The sequence below is a fragment of the Anticarsia gemmatalis genome, chromosome 15 (genome assembly GCF_050436995.1).
Source record: "Anticarsia gemmatalis isolate Benzon Research Colony breed Stoneville strain chromosome 15, ilAntGemm2 primary, whole genome shotgun sequence".
NCBI classification, from domain to species: Eukaryota; Metazoa; Arthropoda; class Insecta; order Lepidoptera; family Erebidae; genus Anticarsia; species Anticarsia gemmatalis.
The window spans coordinates 1844031-1862540 of NC_134759.1; the positions used below are offsets into that span (position 1 = coordinate 1844031).

The 18510-nt window shown below is 36.9% G+C and overlaps 5 protein-coding genes across 6 annotated transcripts; 2 read left to right on the plus strand and 3 right to left on the minus strand.

The window, feature by feature from the left end:
- Positions 1–607: 607 nt before the first annotated feature.
- On the minus strand, positions 608–5015 carry LOC142978858 (uncharacterized). The gene is made up of 4 exons (XM_076123455.1): positions 4795–5015; positions 3552–3714; positions 2197–2415; positions 608–1755 (listed from the first exon to the last, which is right to left on the minus strand). Exons 1-4 carry the CDS (start codon positions 4866–4868, stop codon positions 700–702), a joined length of 1512 nt encoding a protein of 503 aa, XP_075979570.1. The 5' UTR covers positions 4869–5015; the 3' UTR covers positions 608–699.
- A 129-nt stretch (positions 5016–5144) lies between these two features.
- Syx18 (syntaxin 18) lies at positions 5145–6699 on the plus strand. The gene is made up of 2 exons (XM_076123631.1): positions 5145–6018; positions 6274–6699. Exons 1-2 carry the CDS (start codon positions 5233–5235, stop codon positions 6460–6462), a joined length of 975 nt encoding a protein of 324 aa, XP_075979746.1. The 5' UTR covers positions 5145–5232; the 3' UTR covers positions 6463–6699.
- A 543-nt stretch (positions 6700–7242) lies between these two features.
- LOC142978814 (FAM172 family protein homolog CG10038) lies at positions 7243–9561 on the plus strand. The gene is made up of 5 exons (XM_076123397.1): positions 7243–7579; positions 7888–8182; positions 8483–8837; positions 9076–9160; positions 9380–9561. Exons 1-5 carry the CDS (start codon positions 7426–7428, stop codon positions 9460–9462), a joined length of 972 nt encoding a protein of 323 aa, XP_075979512.1. The 5' UTR covers positions 7243–7425; the 3' UTR covers positions 9463–9561.
- Positions 9551–11025, minus strand: LOC142978813 (RNA-binding protein NOB1). Its single transcript, XM_076123396.1, has one exon. The coding sequence runs from the start codon at positions 10929–10931 to the stop codon at positions 9636–9638; it is 1296 nt and encodes a 431-aa protein (XP_075979511.1). The 5' UTR covers positions 10932–11025; the 3' UTR covers positions 9551–9635.
- A 2008-nt stretch (positions 11026–13033) lies between these two features.
- Positions 13034–17323, minus strand: LOC142978905 (uncharacterized). 2 transcript variants are annotated; one of them, XM_076123514.1, is made up of 8 exons: positions 17208–17323; positions 16561–16740; positions 15801–16043; positions 14833–15699; positions 14417–14626; positions 14064–14273; positions 13505–13694; positions 13034–13262 (listed from the first exon to the last, which is right to left on the minus strand). In XM_076123514.1, exons 1-8 carry the CDS (start codon positions 17272–17274, stop codon positions 13235–13237), a joined length of 1995 nt encoding a protein of 664 aa, XP_075979629.1. In that variant the 5' UTR covers positions 17275–17323; the 3' UTR covers positions 13034–13234. The 2 variants fall into 2 exon arrangements, with proteins under 2 accessions (XP_075979629.1, XP_075979630.1); XM_076123515.1 differs by lacking the exon at positions 14064–14273.
- Positions 17324–18510: the final 1187 nt, after the last annotated feature.

Below are 18510 nucleotides of genomic sequence, written 5' to 3' on the forward strand. Positions count from 1 at the left end.
GTATACAGTTATATAAATATTATGTATTATTTTCATGTTAAACACGCAATAGTACTAATTAACCCTAGATAAGGAGCACGCGCCGGCAGACATTGCGCAGTGACCTGTCAACCCGAAGGACATAAATCTTCACAATTTACTCCTAGGTAACTAAAGTTAAAGCAAATTCCACCCTATTGTTATGCTCTTAACTTCGAAATTAGCATGTAGTTTTGTTATGTAATGAGAAATTCCTTTCTCCCTTGATATTTATGCAGATTATATTATAACTTTATAACAGATTGCTACTGCGCCGGAATCGGGACATCCTGACAGCATAAATAACTTATGCACGTACTAGAAACAATCTATTCATTAATTTGAACATGCTATGTTAAACTAGCTCCTACCCGCGACTTCGTCTGCGTGAAAAGGTTTCCCGTACTAAAAAACATCTTATGTGTAAATCTATGTTAATTTTTGATTCTTCAGTTACAAGTGTGGATACTTGTGTGGGAAAATATTCGTTTTAAAGTACAGATGGATACAATATGATATTATGATTTGTTAAATACATTTTAACTCAAGAGTCGGTAGGTCTACGAGTATGGCAAATAAAACAACAATATACCTGCTTTGTAATATAATTACAAACATGTCAAATACAATGTTGAGAATCAACGAGTGCTAGAATTTGTACCAAACTTGTACCGGTTCATTTCAAGTGAGGCAATCAAGGATCGCTCGTCGGTCAAATTTGAAGTTGGCCCACGACGGAGCTACGAAATTGAAGAACGTGTTATTTTCATCTTGAGATTCGACGTTGGGACTCGAGTCTTTTTGTACGGGAGAGAAGTTATTTGTGTGAGTATTCTGTGGGGTAAATAATTGACGTTTAGTAATTTTCCTCTCCTTCCTGGATCCGCTCGGGTTTGGAGTGTTTTTAGTCGAGCTGCTTTGGGGATGGTTGTTTCCATGACCGTTGGGGTGGTTGCCGTTATTCCCGTGGCCACTGCCATGTCCATTCCCAGGGTTATTCCCGTGTCCGCTGCCGTGACCGTTACCAGGATTGTTCCCATGGCCGCTTCCGTGACCGTTAGCAGGGTTGTTCCCATGGCCGCTTCCGTGACCGTTAGCGGGATTATTCCCATGGCCGCTGCCGTGCCCATTGCCAGGGTTGTTCCCATGGCCGCTGCCGTGTCCGTTACCGTGCCCATTGCTCAGATTATTGGCATGGCCGTTTCCATGATTCCCGTGGTTATTAGCGTGGCCATTCCCATGGTTATTCACATAATTATTATTGTGACCGTTTCCATGCGCTTTAAACTGTTTCGGCACAGAATTGTTCAGTTGCTGATACTCCTGTATCTCATTCTGCAACCCTTGCGAGATTGACTTAGCCTTATTCTTAGTAGTAGACGACTCGATATCTCCCATAGATTTGTGACGGGTCCTTCTTGTGTTTGTGAACACTTTCGAGTGCCTCTCAGACACCCATCGTCTCATGCGTTTCACAAACGGTAGCACCATGAAGAAGGCATTTGGACTGACTCCCATTTTGACTTTGGGGGTCATGTCTTTCTTATTAGCAGGGAGATCGGCCAGTGGGAACCACTCACAGGCTTTTATTTCGTTCCTTGTGCGCGGTTGGAATTTAGTATCTCTAGGAATGTATCCAATAATATATAGGCGGACTATTTGTTCGTGTATTATTGCTTCTATGTAGTCGTTCTTGTTTATCAACTTGCTGATGTCGAAGCCTGTCTCTTCTAATACCTGAAATTAATGAAATAACATCGATCAACAAATCAAGTAGGTTAGTAGGTTAGGTCAAGTAGAACAACTTAACAAATCAAGACCCTGTCGCAAACAAAACGTAACCTTATTACTTATTTATTTTTTAAATAAAATGCCCAGGAAAGGCAACTACTAAAGCAGCCATGGCATGTCATTTTACAAACAACACAGTTTAGGGATCGAATCCAAGACTTCACATCTGTTTGATAACCATCTTAACCAAGATCTAGAACTCTAGTTTTTAACGCGATTGAAAATTAAAGGTTAGATAGTTAGTCAGATTGAAAATTAGGATACGTTATTTGTTTATCCGACGTTTCGATCGAATTACATCGACCGTGGCTAGGTTAGTTTTTACACATTTTACATAAATTTAACAATACAGTAACACAAAAAAAAAAAAAATTTTTCAATGCTCACCTCTCTAGCGGCACACTTCCAAGGCTCCTCATCCTCATTAACCTTGCCTTTAGGGAAGCCCCAGGACGCCTTGGTCCAGTAAGACTGTACGAGCAACACATGCGTCAGTTCCGTGTCCAGCAGTATGGCGCCGTACGTGGGCACGGTCAGCTTGTACTCGCGCCAGTTGTCTAGGACTGCGTCGAGGCTGCTCACGTGCTCGCGGAGCTGCGGTACATGCTGGAGAACGAGAGAGAATATATCAGCTTAGTATTTCTTCCAAACTGTGTTGGAGTCGGCTTCCAGTCTCACCGGAAGCAGCTGGATACCAGTGTTTTACATGGAGCGACTGCCTATCTGACCTTCACAACCCAGTGACCTGGGACATACCACGATACCCTTCGGTAAGGCTGGTTGTCAGACTTTCAAGCTTCTGACTACTGTTTTAACAACTGTCAAGGAACTTCGAAAATGACTGCCGGGACCCACAATTTAACGCGCCTTCCGAAACACGGAGGAACTCGATATGTATAAGATCCCATCCACAAAACAACCTGGGCAATCGTGGCTTAACCTCAGACATCGACCCGCGCGGCTGTTATTAACTAAGCCACAAGCTCCTCAAGAGAGAATGCTATAGCATAACGTCATCAGACATTTGCTTAGCTGGTTGCTAATGCGATGATTTGAGCAAGTAAAAGTTGGCAACCACTCATACAGATTGTACCAGTTATTGAGTGCTACTTTAGGTATGAATTAATGACAAATGATTTGTTAAAAAGGTTCCAGTGACCACAATCCTCAGTATTGAGAGCCTCAATTAAGAGAAAAGAGACAATTCTTCATCAGAGAATTAATCGAGTTCTTAAATATTGGGCTGTATTTATCATTTGAAACAGTCAATCATACTTTCTATTAAAATGTTGCATGGGAGGCTAACAGGGCTGGATTCTTTCATTTATAAGTAAGCTTTTGTGTTGTTACAATGAAAATGTTTGATGATAACATTAATGGCCTCTTTAGATTATCATATAACAGTTTAAATAAGACAACATCAATTGATGATAAAGAACACTGAATAACATTAGACTGATTGCTTAAATGGTCTCTTAGTTACAAACTACAAACCTTAATTAATTATTTATTAATTCATAAAAAGATAATGCGGAAAATATGTAACTTAGACTTCAAAAATAATTCTTGTATCTTACAATTAGAATCTTACAAGAATTTACAATATTAATTTAACTAACTACACAAAAACTGATGTTATATAATACAAAAAAATATCTTCCTCCTTTATTTATTGCATCACATTGAACCCAGAACCTATCACTACTGCCACAAATATTTAATTTTCAGGTAGATTAACTTACTTGAAAAATGTGTGCCGCAAACTCCCTAATACCACATGGATGTAGTCTGGTGGTCTCATCAGTGCAGTAATAGTCTAAATAGAACCAATGTGCCAGCTCAATCTGGAAACATATCCTGACCAGGTTCCCCCTGTCTTCTGGCGGCAAGTTGATTATGAAGCGACTGCAACATAATTGAATAAGATTAGTTGGTAAAACTATATAAAAGGTTTGACAAGATGTATGGATGTGAATGAAGCAAGGGAAGTATGTAAGGATTGTACTTAGAGGCTTTCTCTGGTCTTTGCATAACCCTTTGGGATGTAGGCTTGATTTTATGTAAGAATATCCATACTAATATTATAAATGCGAAAGTAACTCTGTCTGTCTGTCTGCTACTCAATCACGCCTAAACTACAGAACCAATTTGCATGAAATTTGGTATGGAGATATTTTGATACCTGAGAAAGGACATAGGCTATATATCATCACAATACGACCAAAAGGAGCAGAGTACCAGTAATTTATATTACAAAAACGGGGAAAAATGTCACCCATTCTCTCTCATTGGACGCAAGCGAAGTTGTGCAAGTCAGCTAGTATTTTATAAAATGTGTATGTTTGTTCCACTTTGTCATGAAAACAACTGAATAAACTTTGTCAACTAAAAATAACAACTATGCTGATGGCAATGCTGAGATTTAGGTTTATATTTGTATACTGAACTTTAATGATGAATATTGATGAACAATATGTTTGTTGTACACAAGCCTTTAGGAAGGAATTTTTGGCCATTTTTAATAGTATCAAAGTTTTCTACTACATTCAAATTTTATGGAAGACGGCAGCTCTATGGCCTTCAAGACTAGTTTAAAGACAATAAAAAACTATAGCACATTTTTTTAGAAGTAAGTTAAAAAGTAAAATCATATTGGTATGTAAACAAAAGAAAAAAAACATTTATTTGGTATCTGCAGTAGATAGTAGAGGAAACTTTTCAAACAGTGTATATGCTGTTGAAGTGTCTACTTTTATTTATAAGTGCAATACAATGTTTTTATCTTGTAATGTTGAGTAATGAGATAGTGCAAACAATCACCTACATAACTATAACTTCAACATTCAGAAAAACGAGCAATAACCTACATATTCTTACATAAACCCAAGACAATATAACGTTGTAAAATAGAAACTTCGAAAAGCATCCACGAAAGACAAAAGAAATCTCATTATTTTCCTATTACGTACAAAATATGCAACCTACCTGCATAGGTCATCTAAAATATCAATAGGAATAGAGTGACGGATTTGATTTCTATTATCAGCAGTCGATCCCATTTTTGATTTTGCTTATATTTACCGCTTAAATTTATCGTATTTTGTAAAATAAAACAATGAAAGTTGATGAAATACACTATTTTTCTGCTGAATGTTTTCTACATTCACACACAATCCAATCCAGTCAATCCACAGACAATGACAGTTAAAAAGAAAAACAACACAGACAGAACGTTCCAGAGCTCAGCGTCAAATATACTTATAATCTATAGCATGAATGGTTCTCATTTTGGACGCATATCCAAACAAAATTACAGATGTCAATGTCACTTTTGTCAATACCTACAACAACAGCTGTGAACGTGTAAGTTTGTATAGTTTGGTATAGTTTCTCCCCGATTTGAATAAGAAACAGGCCTTTAAAATGGATATTACTCCATTATTTAAGGCATGTATCAAAACTGTGAAGACTCGGAACAAAGCCTTTGGCATACAGAGTCCGACCAGTGAAGATAAACAGCGCATACTTAGATCAAAGCCCAAAACAGCTTTCATGATCACAGCGAGGGATATAACATCACAAATCACCAGGTTACGGGACTTTCTGTTGGAGCATCGTGAGAGGTACTTAAGCTTCTTCAATAATGTGGCCGCTGAGGATGAAATGACTGACGTTGAGCGTGATCAGATAGACACGGGAGCTCAAAGAATAATCAATACATGTTCGCATCTTCTGAAAGAGTTTAGGAACGACAACCGTAAAATTGCGGCGGCTCCACAGGTCAGAGAGTACATGGAAGCAGTGGCAGACTTAATAGACATGTATTTGAAGGCTGTATGCAAAATTCACAGTGAATTAAAGGCCTTACGAGTGAAGAGGGCTCTAGATATGCGCAAGTTGTCTCGACTGGAGCTCACGAACGCTAAACCAAGCATTCCAAATTCATTAATTATAGAGAATGTGTCAGCAATTAAGAAACTTGAGAGTGAGATTGAAGCAGAAGAGACAGACAATGTTAAGAAGATGGATTTATCAGAGAATGAAGTGGCCGTCCTAGCTGATGAAGAACTTAGTGCTGAGGAACTACAGATGTTTGAATCTGAAAACTCACAGCTTCTGAATGAACTCAACAGTATGCAGGAAGAAGTGAAAGTGATTGAGAGCAAAGTACTACATATTGCTGAGTTACAGGAAATATTTACTGAAAAGGTATGTAAATTTTAGTTTAAATCTACCTTATACATATTTGATTATGTCTTTAATGGGATAGTTTGATTCCCGAAAGACTGTTTATCAAAAACCTTTGCATTCAGTAATTTTTAAAATTTAAAGTATGTTTCCTTTTAGTAAACAATTTATCTTCAATATTTAAAATTATTCCCTCCATCGAACACCATGTATGCCTAGTCTAAATATTCTATCAGATCTTGTACAGTAATTAAATAATTTATTTAAACTTTCCAGGTTCTTCAACAAGAACAAGACATAGATAGAATATCAACAACAGTAGTTGGTGCCACAGAGAATGTTAAAGATGCCAATGAACAAATAAAGCAAGCTATTCAGAGGAATGCCGGCCTCCGAGTCTATGTTCTCTTCTTTCTTCTAGTCATGTCATTCAGCCTACTATTCTTAGACTGGTACAACGATTAAATGCATTTCTGTATATTAAATTAATTGTTTTAATAATTGTATAAACTGTGATTTATTTCACTTATTTATATAGAATTAAGGTATAATTTTTATGTATGTATTTTCAATGTATGAATGCAAACCAGTGTTATGAATGTTGTATATTATGTCATCGACAATTTCGAACTACCCTCACTGGACTGTTGCTGTGTGATTTTTAATGTTTAAATTGATAACATTAAATAATTATATTCTGTCTATTTATCTATTTAATTCATCACTATCCATTTTCGGTTAAGGCCTCCTCTACTTCACCGCTTCGTACGCGTTCTAAGAATTTGCTGATGTCTTCTGGCTTATCAAATTATATTTTATAAGTGAAAATTCAAAAAATGTATACAACTTAATTTTAGCATAAATTATAGGTCTTTTTCATACTGGGTTGATTCTACGAGTAGTCAGGTACGCAATCCTACAAGCCAACTACCTAGTTTATGAAGTGCATACATAATGCATCGGACAGATCAATAAATCTCAGCCATAGGTAGGTACAGAGTACAGACCTATCCCTCATAGTTCATACCTCTTTGCAATATATCGTTCAGAAACTATAAAATGCGTTCCAGCTCACATTTCGAACATTTATTCATGTGAAGGTCATAGTTTTAATAAAATAGGTATTTTAAATCAAAATTTAGTTACTCCGAAAAATTTGTTTATTGTTCAATTTACTATAGGCAGTTCCAACCACTAGAATAATGGGAAAAATATTTTTGATCGTGCCATGGTATTGGGTGTTTAATTTCTAAACGTTGTTAGCCGTAAGCTGTCAAATAAATCATAGCACAATAGTTGTTTGAATTATTTTGTTTATTTTTATTAGAGTTTTGCTTTTACAATAGATAACTCTAAGTTGTTGTACTAGGTTGTTTCAACTGAACTATATGACTACAAGTTTTCCATTGTGCAATCTCAGTTTTTCCTATGTCAAACAAAATTTTTGGCCGATTTCGAGTTTCCTTGGCAATATCAAAACGAATTTGGTCACGAGCTTCTGATCGGTCTTACTGTGAGCCTCGATTGGAGAAAATGGACGCAGTTAAAACTATGAAAGATTTGGGATACGCCTTTAATACCGGTAAACACAATATACTTTATCAGCTATCAGATTTCGTAGTTCAAAAGGTCAAGAGTTTAAGTGGCCTTGTAAGAAATCCTATTTAATTTGTACGTTGTATTGACTCATAGTATTTAGAGAAATTATTCTTGTTACTAAGGTTACCATAGTTAGTTTTAGTTTTGAACAGAGTGGGTACATTTATCAATTCTGTACAAGAAATAATTTTAATAATAATACAACATATTTTAGTAAAATTGTTACTTACCTAGTACTACGTAACGCAATACTATTAAACATAATTATAATTAAAAATTCTATGCTCCTAGATGGTCAACTTCGAAAAATAGATGCAAACGGGCAGCCGACTGATGAACCATTTCAGTTTAACGTAAGCAACCAGCATCAAGAATGTCAAGCACATTACGAAGAGCTTGGTAACGCAGTCACAGAGTACATTTACCACTTATTAGAAACAGAATATAAGTTCACGAGGTTACCAGTGCCAAAGGACTCAAAAAAAGCCACATTTATTTATGCGTCAGAAGATTATGATAAGAAAGATGTTTTGGTTATTTTAATTCAAGGATCTGGTGCTGTAAGACCAGGACAGTGGGCTAGATCGTAAGTATTTCTAATATTATAGTCCTTGTTACAGCACAGCATAAAATACTGTTATTAATGTAAGTTTCAACCTCTTTGATTGCAATTAGTCGTACATCATTGTATAAATGGTGTGTTTGTGAGCTCAACTTTAAAATTATACCTGTAATGTCTTATAGTTAAGTGCTTAGTCCAAAATACAAGTAAATTATTTACAATTAACAATGACTGTCCCACTGCTGGGCGAGTCTCATCACAAACAAGAGGGGTTCGGCTTCGAGTCCAACAATATCTAACATCTGTTTAAATCCATGTTTACAGGCTCATAATCAATGACAATATAGACATGGGAACCCAAATACCATACATCAAATACGCACTATCCAAAGATTATGGAGTACTTGTCTTAAATCCAAACGATAACTATCTTCCCAACGGTCAGAAGATAACAAACAGTAGTACGGGAGAGGAACACACCAGTTACGTTTGGAAAACATATGTTAAGAAAGCAAAGGCTGAGTCTATAGCAATTGTTGCTCATAGTTATGGCGGAGTTTTAACTGTGGCGTTAGCAGATCAATTGAAGAAAGAATTTGAGAAACGAGTGAAAGCTATTGCGTTTACAGATTCTGTACATGTTTATTCGAATATTAAATTGACTAAGTATTTAAAGGAGGTGAGTTGTTTTAAAGAGTAGCACTATCTTCAGTATAAATGTGTGGCTTATCAATAGCTATTAAAAAAAAATTATTGACATCAAAATTAACTGTATGAATAATTAATTATCTTCGTATTTCAATTCTCAAATTTAGAATGAGTAAACTAGACATGCAACAATTTTTACTTTCTTTTTTATTTATTGCATGCTATAAAGGGCATGATTCTTATGATGGTTCTTCTTCTTTATCTTGCAGGTTGCTAGAAACTGGATTTCCAGCCAGTCACCACTGGACACACCAATGACCACACCAGATTTTGATATACCCAGGTTATCCGCTGGTAAGTAATAGTTCAAGAAAGTATTCTGCCATCACTTAGATTGTAATAGTGAGATTTTACTGATATGCATCTACTAGATTCTAAAAAAAATCTTTCACATACTTTGATTTTATTTAATTCATTTTGTGTGCTCAAGCAAAGTTATATCATTATTATTGATCCAGTAGTTTTGGCCAAAAAATTTGGATTTGCATCTAATACGATTTTTTCTGTTTTCAGGTCATGAAAAACACGAAATGACGTCATATTCGTGCATGCAGTCTGTGTTCAAATTTATTGATCAGAAACTGTCCAAAAACTAAACATACTAAAATTATTACTGTACAATTTATACTGTTGTTATATGTATAAGAGGGCATTATAAACACAATGTATCATAAATGTAAGAAATACAGATTATATTTTATATTAAAAGTAGTTTTATTATTTAATACATAAGTAACCTATTTACAAATCAAAATATAAATAATAAAGTTCACTTCTTCTTTCCTTTGGAATAGTTTTTCATCCAATATTTGATGTCTTGTTTATTGGCTCTTACTCCTAAAACGGCAGATTTGGAGTTTACGTCTCTCATTGCGAATGGTGAAAATCCAGCTGTGTAATCAGGGTCTAAGGCATTAGTTTTGCCTCTAGCCATTTTAGTAGCAAACCTTTTATGAATATGTTGGTCTTCAGTAAGTATAGGATACTGGAAATGTTGCCCACCTCTAGGCGTTGGCAAACTGAACTTTTTACCTCTAGCTGTTAATGGTTTCCTTCCATTTATATGAATATGTTGATTGCCATCATCATCAATACTCACGCCAACTTTTTTAAGTGTGGAGTGACCACATTTTGGACAAAACAATTTGGTCATTACACTTGTAGTTTTGAAACAGGTTGTGCAACGAAAAATAAATGTCCGCAGTTGTCTGATGATACGTCCATCTATTGATGTGACATTCATTCCTATTTGTTTGAGTACATTCTGCATTGCAAAGTCTGATGTGATACAGGCTACTTCTACAGATTTCTCTTCAAATTCTCCCAGTTCCATTTCTTTCTTCTTATTGGCTAAGTTCCCTGGTGTTATCCATTCTCCACCATCACTGTCTGTGTCTTCCTCACTCTCTGACTCCTCATCTTCCTCGTCAGACACTTTGACAATGAGGTCATCAACCTGTTCATCTTTTAGGTCCATGTTTTTAATCTGTTCTACGATGTTGTCGTCATCTTCATCACTATTGTTGTTTTCTTGACTGTTTTGTACTTCTCCTGTTTCTGTGTTAAGTTCAGGCTGTGAGTTGTCTTGTTTAGTGTTTATTTCCTCTTGGCCTTTAACAGCAGTATTTACTTCACCAGTTTCTTGATTTACATCAGATGTTTCTTCAATATTTTCACTTGGGTTAGAGTTGTGACCAGCCAATCCCGTTACTTTGACGATTTTATTCATGGTCGGTTCAGTTTTAAGATGTTCTGTGCCGATCTTTTCTTTCTCCAGTTGGTAAGTCAACGCCATCACTTTAATATCTGTGGCAGAAAGACTCGGGTAGTCTCCGGTCTTTTTCGAGAATTCAGTGATGAATTTAATGTTCTCGGTAAACACATCTTTGACGATCAAGTCGTATGGAAGTACCACGAGTTTCTTGCGTTGCCTGTCGTTCGTAATTTCGTCTATAACCTCTTGTATTGTGTAGACATTTTCAGCAATATCCTGCAGGGCAGCTGCCTTAATGAATGCCGTGGTATCAACCACTAAATGCTTTATGTTTTTAGACATTTTACTCATTATTTATACTAATACATGGAACGAAATAAATAATTAACTCCGAAAACAGAATTCACGTGTTGAATTGCTTTGACAAGAATAATGTCATTTGATAAAGACAGTTTGTTTGACATAATCGTGACGTTGAGAAATTCGTTCAGAAACCCAAAGTCAAATTGACGTATCGTAGTGGAGCCTGATCTGAATCCTGAAATAGGTATATCTGAATAATGAAAGGTATAGAATAGGGCTAAAATAATAAATATTATCATTATTTAAATTTTTATTCAAATCAAAATCACGTCATATTTTTATAATGTTGGAACATCGATTAGGTCTGCACGCGTTGTATGTTCTTTAAACTGCTGAATGCTCGATTAACTGAAATAGTAATGAGTGGCAATCATTGGTCAGAATCAATAAGAGTTCTTGTATATTAGAAGTATCCATGTAGACATTGTAGATACCAAACCACTGCGCAAAAGGATGCCAGCACTGTCTAGCTAAGTACTATGTTCACACGTACTGTAGGTACTATACACCAGATAGTTTATTGGCACTTTACAAAAAAGGTCTCAACTTACCATTGATCACGAGGAACACATCTTTGTAGACGATTACTGTACAGATCGTCGTTACGGCACGCACAGCCGCGTGTGCACTCCGATGTGCAAAAAGTATCTGCGTTACTATTGCAGTTCTGTCTACAACTTATTCTTTCGCAGTCTGCTTCGTCGGCATTTATATCTTCACAGCCCGCTGTAAACAAAAGTATACTAAGCTGTTTATCGTAATGTATAAGAATTTTCCGGCCACTAAACACAAATAACTCCAACATATGATACTTAGGTATTTGGAAACCGTATTTTCAAGGCGTCTTCTATAATATTAGGGAAAATGTATGGAAAATGAGCTCAGGTAATGGGCAGGGTGTCGATTCCATCGTCGTTTAATCTTAAGAAGGCGTTGAATTGTAACTTTGTCAATTCAGGACAATCTGAAGTAAATGGTCGCGATTGTCAATAGTTAAGATTAAAGAGGAAGCAGAGGCATTGTCTAACCGGAACAGACTATCTAGAAGTTCTTACTTTCCAATGTGTGTTATAATAAATTAACAGTTGGTTAGATAGTTCTACTCACCATTCACAGATTCTACGAAGACGATAGCCAGAAGGGCAATAAAAAAGAATTTGATAAAATACATGTTTTTCTTTTATATCGACGTTAGTTTAAGTAGTAAGTACTTAAAGTCTCGCTGTAAAGTAATTTCCTAGACAAAAAAATACGACTTATATACCACACTTGCAGCTGTGGCAACAAACCAAAAAAATAAATAAATAAGTTGAGGTGCTTCCACCCGTGCTACATAGATAGGTACAACAAGTTCAAAGTACCTGCGAAGGAATGAGTAGTCGTTTGTTACGGAATTTACTTAAAAGTTTTGAACGCCATTAATATTTTAATACCTTCTATTGAATTTTGGTTTTTAATTTAATTTTTGCAGTTTCATGTGCTGGTCAACGAAAATAAAAAAGTTCATTGATACCAGTACCCATCTATACCTATCTACTATTGAGAATATTAAGAAACCAACAGCAATTTGATTCACGCAGTTGCGCATTGCCCGATCTGGGAATCAAACCCGAGAACTCGTGACCAGTAGTAGCAGACCTACCTACACTACAATAAATAATAATCACGTGAAAACTCTGTCATACATAACCGTTACCAAAACTGTGCACATTTGTTCAAATATTTGTTTTGGTGTTGTTGAGGGATTTTTATGTTAGGTTTAATTACTTGAAATCACCTCTAACTGTTTACTTTTATACGAATTGTCATAGAAACACGTGTAAAACTAAAAACGGTAATCTTCGAAGGGCACTTTGTAAAATTCAGTACCCAAAGGCCAAAAACGGGACAAATTTGACAGATGATCTTGGTATTTCTGTTGCCGCTACCTATTACAGCTAATAGAGACTTCAAAAATTAATATAAGAGTGATTGGCTTCGAAACTACAAACGTGATATTTGTGTGAAAACTGTCATTAAGGAAAAACCGAACATAAATTCCATGGTATCATTTATGTTCTGTGTTTAACTTTAAAATGAGGTAGCGAAAATAAATACAGTGCTTTTTATTATTCTTTATTTCTTTTACAGAAACCTATGCTGCCTTAAGACGTTCCTGCTTATAAGCAAGGTCGTGACTTCTCCAGTTACCTAGATACATTTCATATTTTGTAAGGCAAAAATAACATATTTTTTTATTTTATATTAAAATTATTAAAGTCACAGTATAAAAATAATTCAAAATACACTTATTATAGGTAGAACGCACCGTCTTCGACACTGTAACAAAAAAAAAAAACAAAAGTTAATAGCTATAAATATACGGAAAAAAAATGGTCTAATGAAAAAAGGGGCACCATAGCTCTCAAATGTGTTTACTGTTCTCAGTTCTGGAGAAATACACATACACCCTAGGCACAAAAGTGAATCTTTTAAATTAGTAAGCAATAGGTTTAAAATAATTTAAATAGTAAGTGTAGTATAGTTGTAGATGTTAAATACGAAATGTAATATATACTTACAAATTGCTGCATTGTCTAGGCTCAACACATTTCCCAAGATAATCATCGAACAGGTAGTTGTTTTTGCAGGAGCACCCAGTATTACAACTCAACGTACAAGACTTTCCTGTGTTACAGTTTTGTGTGCAAGTGTTGCTACAATCTGAGGGATAGGCGTTCTCGCCACATGTTGCTGGTGGGGCCGGAGGAACTGTAAATAGAAACGTGATTGAAGGAAACTGGAGATTTGAATATGATAATAGTATGAAAGCAGTATGCGGAAGCTAAAGCAAAATTGAAATGTAAACTGTAGTATGTCTGTGGTTTACTAAGATCGTTTTAGGCCAGAGGCGGAAAACCTGAATAAGGTGCAGTCAGTTAACCGGTATATTAAAGTGTAAGGGCTACGATTCTTGGAAGCTTCCTAAGTTCCTTAGTCTATAGATGTTCAGAGGCTCGGGGTGGGTCGCTCCTCACACCCCCGAGTAGTCTGCCACTACTGATGTTAGTAAGAACGCGTAATGTTGAAGTGTGGAGGGTACAAAAGAAACGAATACTTTTTTTATTTGTTACTACTCACAAGTATTGCGACACTGGCGTGCTGGTACACATCTTCCTAGATTTTCATCAAACAGGTAGTTGTTCTTGCAGGAACACCCAGCGATACATTCAGTTGTACATAGTTTGTTGCTACTATCGCAGTTCTGGGTACAAGTGTTGCTACATTCTGACGGATACGCGTTCACGTCGCCATTGCATCCTTGTGGCTGAGGCGGGGACGGCGGAGGAACTAAAAGCATTGACTAAACATTAACACCAATATAACTGTGGAATCAACTTCCTGCAGAAGTTTTCCTCAAGTCTACAGTATAGGGTTTTTCAAAGAGGAAGCAAATCAGTTTTTAAAGTCTAACATGTGTTATTTCTACTTACAAGAATTGCGACACTGTTGTGCAGATACACATCTTCCTAGATTGTCATCAAACAGGAAGTTATTCTTGCAGGAACATCCAGCGATACATTCAGTTGTACATAGTTTATTACTACTGTCGCAATTCTGGATGCAAATGTTGCTACATTCTGACGGATACGCGTTCACGTCGCCATTGCATTCTTGTGGTTGAGGTGGAGACGGAGGTGGGACTAAAAGTGTAAAATCGTTAATGTAACCGAATAATTATTGAGTTTAAAGATAAACATATAACTAAGCCAAACAGGAAAAACAGATTTATAATCGAATCCGAAATTACTTATTCATTGGAAAAAGCGTAAAATAGCTGCTATCTCTCCCATTTTTTTGATATAACGAAACTCAAATTACTTTGTAACTAATTGTGTTGTCTACTTACAAGTATTGCGACACTGTTGTGGTGGTACACATCTTCCTAGATTATCATCAAATCGGAAGTTATCTTTGCAGGAACATCCAGGAGTACATACCGCTGCACACAGTTTATTACTACTATCACAATTCTGGGTACAAGTGTTGCTACATTCTGACGGATACGCGTTCACGTCACCGTTGCAACCCCTAGGACCTGGAATTGGGCGAGGTGGTGGAATCGGACGAGGTTCTGGAATGGGTCGTGGTGCCGGCGCTGGAATGGGACGAGGCGCCGGAGCTGGAATGGGACGTGGGACTGGAGCTGGAATGGGGCGTGGGGCAGGACCTGGTATGGGACGTGGTTCTGGGATTGGAACGGGTCGTGGTGCTGGAATTGGTACTGGGCGTGGGGCTGGACCAGGAATGGGACGAGGTGCTGGTTCTGGAATAGGCCTTGGTACTGGCGCGGGAATTGGCCTTGGTGCTGGACCAGGAATGGGACGAGGTGCTGGTTCTGAAATAGGCCTTGGTGCTGGCGCTGGAATAGGGCGTGGGGCCGGAGCAGGAATGGGTCTTGGGGCTGGACTAGGAATGGGACGTGGTTCTGGGATTGGAACGGGTCGTGGCTCTGGAATTGGTACCGGTCGTGGGGCTGGCGCTGGAATAGGTCTTGGCATTGGCGCCGGAATGGGGCGTGGGGCTGGACTAGGAATGGGACGCGGTGCTGGACCGGGCACTGGTCGTGGTCCTGGGATTGGTACTGGTCGTGGTGCTGGACCAGGAATGGGACGAGGTGCTGGCGATGGAATAGGCCTTGGTAGTGGCGCTGGAATGGGGCGTGGGGCAGGGCCTGGAATGGGACGTGGGGCCGGAATCGGTACTGGTCGCGGTGCTGCAACAAAAAAAAAACAATTCATGTAAGCACTATCTAACCAAAATGTTACACAGAATATTAAAGATCATGAACATATTAGGTATTATTAATATACTAACATCTATTGGTACATTGTCCATTCAGCACACATCTTCCTAAATTATCATCATATACGAAGTTGTTCTTGCAGGAGCATCCAGTAACACATACTGCCGCACACATTCTGTTAGTGTCGCAGTTCTCTGTGCAAGTGTTGCTACATTCTGATGGATACGCGTTCATGTCGCCATTGCATTCTACTGATGGCGATGGAACGGGATATGGTGATGGAGCTGGCACCGGACGAACATCAGGGATTGGATCTGTAAGAATATAAACGTGAAAATAAAACTATGAGAGTACTACAACTATTCTAACTTTAGACAGCAGCTGAAGTCTTGGGCAAACCGTCTCGTGTTAAATAAATAAATAAATATTATTGGACAACTCACACACGGTCATTTGATTCGAAACTAAGCAGAGCTTGTACTATGGTAACCAAATAACTGATAAACTTACTTATATAGTTCTAAATACATACTTATAAAGATACATTAACACACAGGCTCAGAACAAGAACTTGTGCCCATCACAACGACGATTCGAACCCACCACACGCGGCGCTACGGTTATTGCGACATACAGACATACTTTAATTAACAAACATCAAATGAAATAATGGACACAAAGTACCTACAACCAGACATTGAAGAAAGTATTTATGCATCGAATGAGATGTCACCCCCATAGCGCCCAGGAGGTCCTCATATTTTTATACCTACGTAATACGTAATAACGTTATAAATACAATAAAATAATATTTACGAAAAGACTTCTTACATCTGTTGCTACACTGTTCTCTCGGTACACATTTTCCTACGTTGTCATCAAATACCCAGTCGTCTCTGCAAGAACATCCTCGCTCGCATGCAGCTATGCACATTCTGTTAATGTCGCAATTTTGTGTGCAAGTGTTACTGCAGTCAGACATAAATGCGTTAATGTCGCCATCGCATCCCGCTGTAAAAATACAAATTAAACATAACAATGATGAAGTTTTGAAGTTTTAAAAGTAAAAACAAATTCAATACCCTTAACTACCTCCCTACTTAAGTTTTACTTTTGTCTTACTAATTAAGTTAACAAGTTTATTCTTCCATTCTTCCCGCACTATTTTATTTTATAGCAACGTATCGTAATATTTATTGGTTGAATTTTGATTAAAAGCACATTAATTATTCAGATATCCTAAATCTAAGTACCTATTAAGTTCGACAGTGCGATAAATCGATAACTGGTAAAAAGACACGCGAGATCAGAAATCAGTATTTGGAACAGCCGAAGAAGTAACGAATAATTACGCTTAATACATAAAAAGACTATTATGATTATAGGATATTTAGGAAAACTCTAATACAAACATAAAACACACTTTTTTCCATAGGGCTAGAAGCCAGAGAACCATAATAAAGTAGTTAAATTCTTACCATAAGACAGGGTATTCACGAATGCTGGAGCCAAAACGGCAACGAGAAGAATTCTTAAAAAATACATGGTAAGTTAGTTACCTGGACGGTTACTAGCTACCAAGTACTTTGTCAAACATAACTGTACCGAGACTTTTATACAGTTTGTATCTAAATCACACCTGCTGAGACAAAACAAAATGTTAAACAAATTTGTTTATTTAAATTACTATGATTTGACGTCATTCAATTTGGACAATGTTGTCGGTTATTTGGTCGGCTATCGGCTTAGGTGGTTTTCGGCTTAAGATTAATTTGGTAACATTTAACTGCACGTTTGGCGCAGTGGTTAAAGTGGTCACCTCGCCGCAATAACCGAAGCGCCGCGTGTGGTGGGTTCGAATTCTACCCAGGACAAAACTTTGTGTGATGAGCACGAGTATTTGTTCTGAACCTGGATGTTAATGTATCTATATAAGTATGTATTTAGGAGTAAGTATATAAGTATAGTTATCAGTTATTTGGTTACCATAGTACAAGCTCTGCTTAGTTTGGTATCAAAATGACCGTGTGTGAGTTGTTCTATAGCATTTAAAAACATTACATACCTACATACTATTCAAGTAGGTAAACAAATTGGAAGTGCTTTACGAAGGGTCTCAAGTACCCCTAGTAGTCGTAAGTGACTAGAATAATAAATTTAAATGTTTCAATATATATAAATTTTTAAAAGATACATTATTTTGTTTAAAATTTTTATTTTTGAAATAAAATTCTTAATTATTAAAAAAATAACTTAAAAGTAACTTGTCAAAAATCTGTTTCGGCAAATAATCACACCCCTTTACGAAATAACACGATACAATTTTCACGTGAAAAAACATATTTATTTAACCTCTTCTTTGAGGTTTGTACACCTGATATAATATTTATTTGAAAAATATTTCATTGCCTACTGGCTAAAGAATAGATTTTTGTGAAGGTCCAACAATAAACTAAAACCTGCACGTGTCGACTCACGTGTAATTTGTCAGGTTCTTAAAGATTCAGTTATTTGATATCTATCTATCTAATCAGCCCTTTTCCTCCCACTGTTGAATATAGGCCTCCCCCTCAGTACGCCAATTGATACGATACTGCACTTGTCTCATCGATTGCAACCCTACACATTCAACGATGTCGCCCGCCAATCTTGTTGGAGCCTTCCTTTGACCTTCGCCCATTCCATGGTTAATTGGTATGCTAAGTAAAAATCATTAGGTATAGTCTGATAAATTAGTACAGAGCCTTGGTATGCACGACTAATCTAGATTTTAATAATGAA

Excerpts from the sequence above, each read along its gene's own strand:
- LOC142978858 (XM_076123455.1), bottom strand. The coding sequence starts at position 4,868 with ATGGGATCGACTGCTGATAATAGAAATCAAATCCGTCACTCTATTCCT. Across the intron at positions 3,715-4,794 it reads ATTTTAGATGACCTATGCAG|TCGCTTCATAATCAACTTGC; the intron begins GTAGGTTGCATA and ends ATTATGTTGCAG. Across the intron at positions 2,416-3,551 it reads TTGCGGCACACATTTTTCAA|CATGTACCGCAGCTCCGCGA; the intron begins GTAAGTTAATCT and ends CTCGTTCTCCAG.
- LOC142978905 (XM_076123514.1), bottom strand. The coding sequence starts at position 17,274 with ATGTATTTTTTAAGAATTCTTCTCGTTGCCGTTTTGGCTCCAGCATTC. Across the intron at positions 13,695-14,063 it reads ACGCCAGTGTCGCAATACTT|TTCCTCCGGCCCCACCAGCA; the intron begins GTGAGTAGTAAC and ends TTCTATTTACAG. Across the intron at positions 13,263-13,504 it reads CCTAGACAATGCAGCAATTT|TGTCGAAGACGGTGCGTTCT; the intron begins GTAAGTATATAT and ends TTTTTGTTACAG.
- LOC142978814 (XM_076123397.1), top strand. The coding sequence starts at position 7,426 with ATGTCAAACAAAATTTTTGGCCGATTTCGAGTTTCCTTGGCAATATCA. Across the intron at positions 8,183-8,482 it reads CCAGGACAGTGGGCTAGATC|GCTCATAATCAATGACAATA; the intron begins GTAAGTATTTCT and ends CCATGTTTACAG. Across the intron at positions 8,838-9,075 it reads TGACTAAGTATTTAAAGGAG|GTTGCTAGAAACTGGATTTC; the intron begins GTGAGTTGTTTT and ends TTTATCTTGCAG.
- LOC142978813 (XM_076123396.1), bottom strand. The coding sequence starts at position 10,931 with ATGAGTAAAATGTCTAAAAACATAAAGCATTTAGTGGTTGATACCACG.
- Syx18 (XM_076123631.1), top strand. The coding sequence starts at position 5,233 with ATGGATATTACTCCATTATTTAAGGCATGTATCAAAACTGTGAAGACT. Across the intron at positions 6,019-6,273 it reads AGGAAATATTTACTGAAAAG|GTTCTTCAACAAGAACAAGA; the intron begins GTATGTAAATTT and ends TAAACTTTCCAG.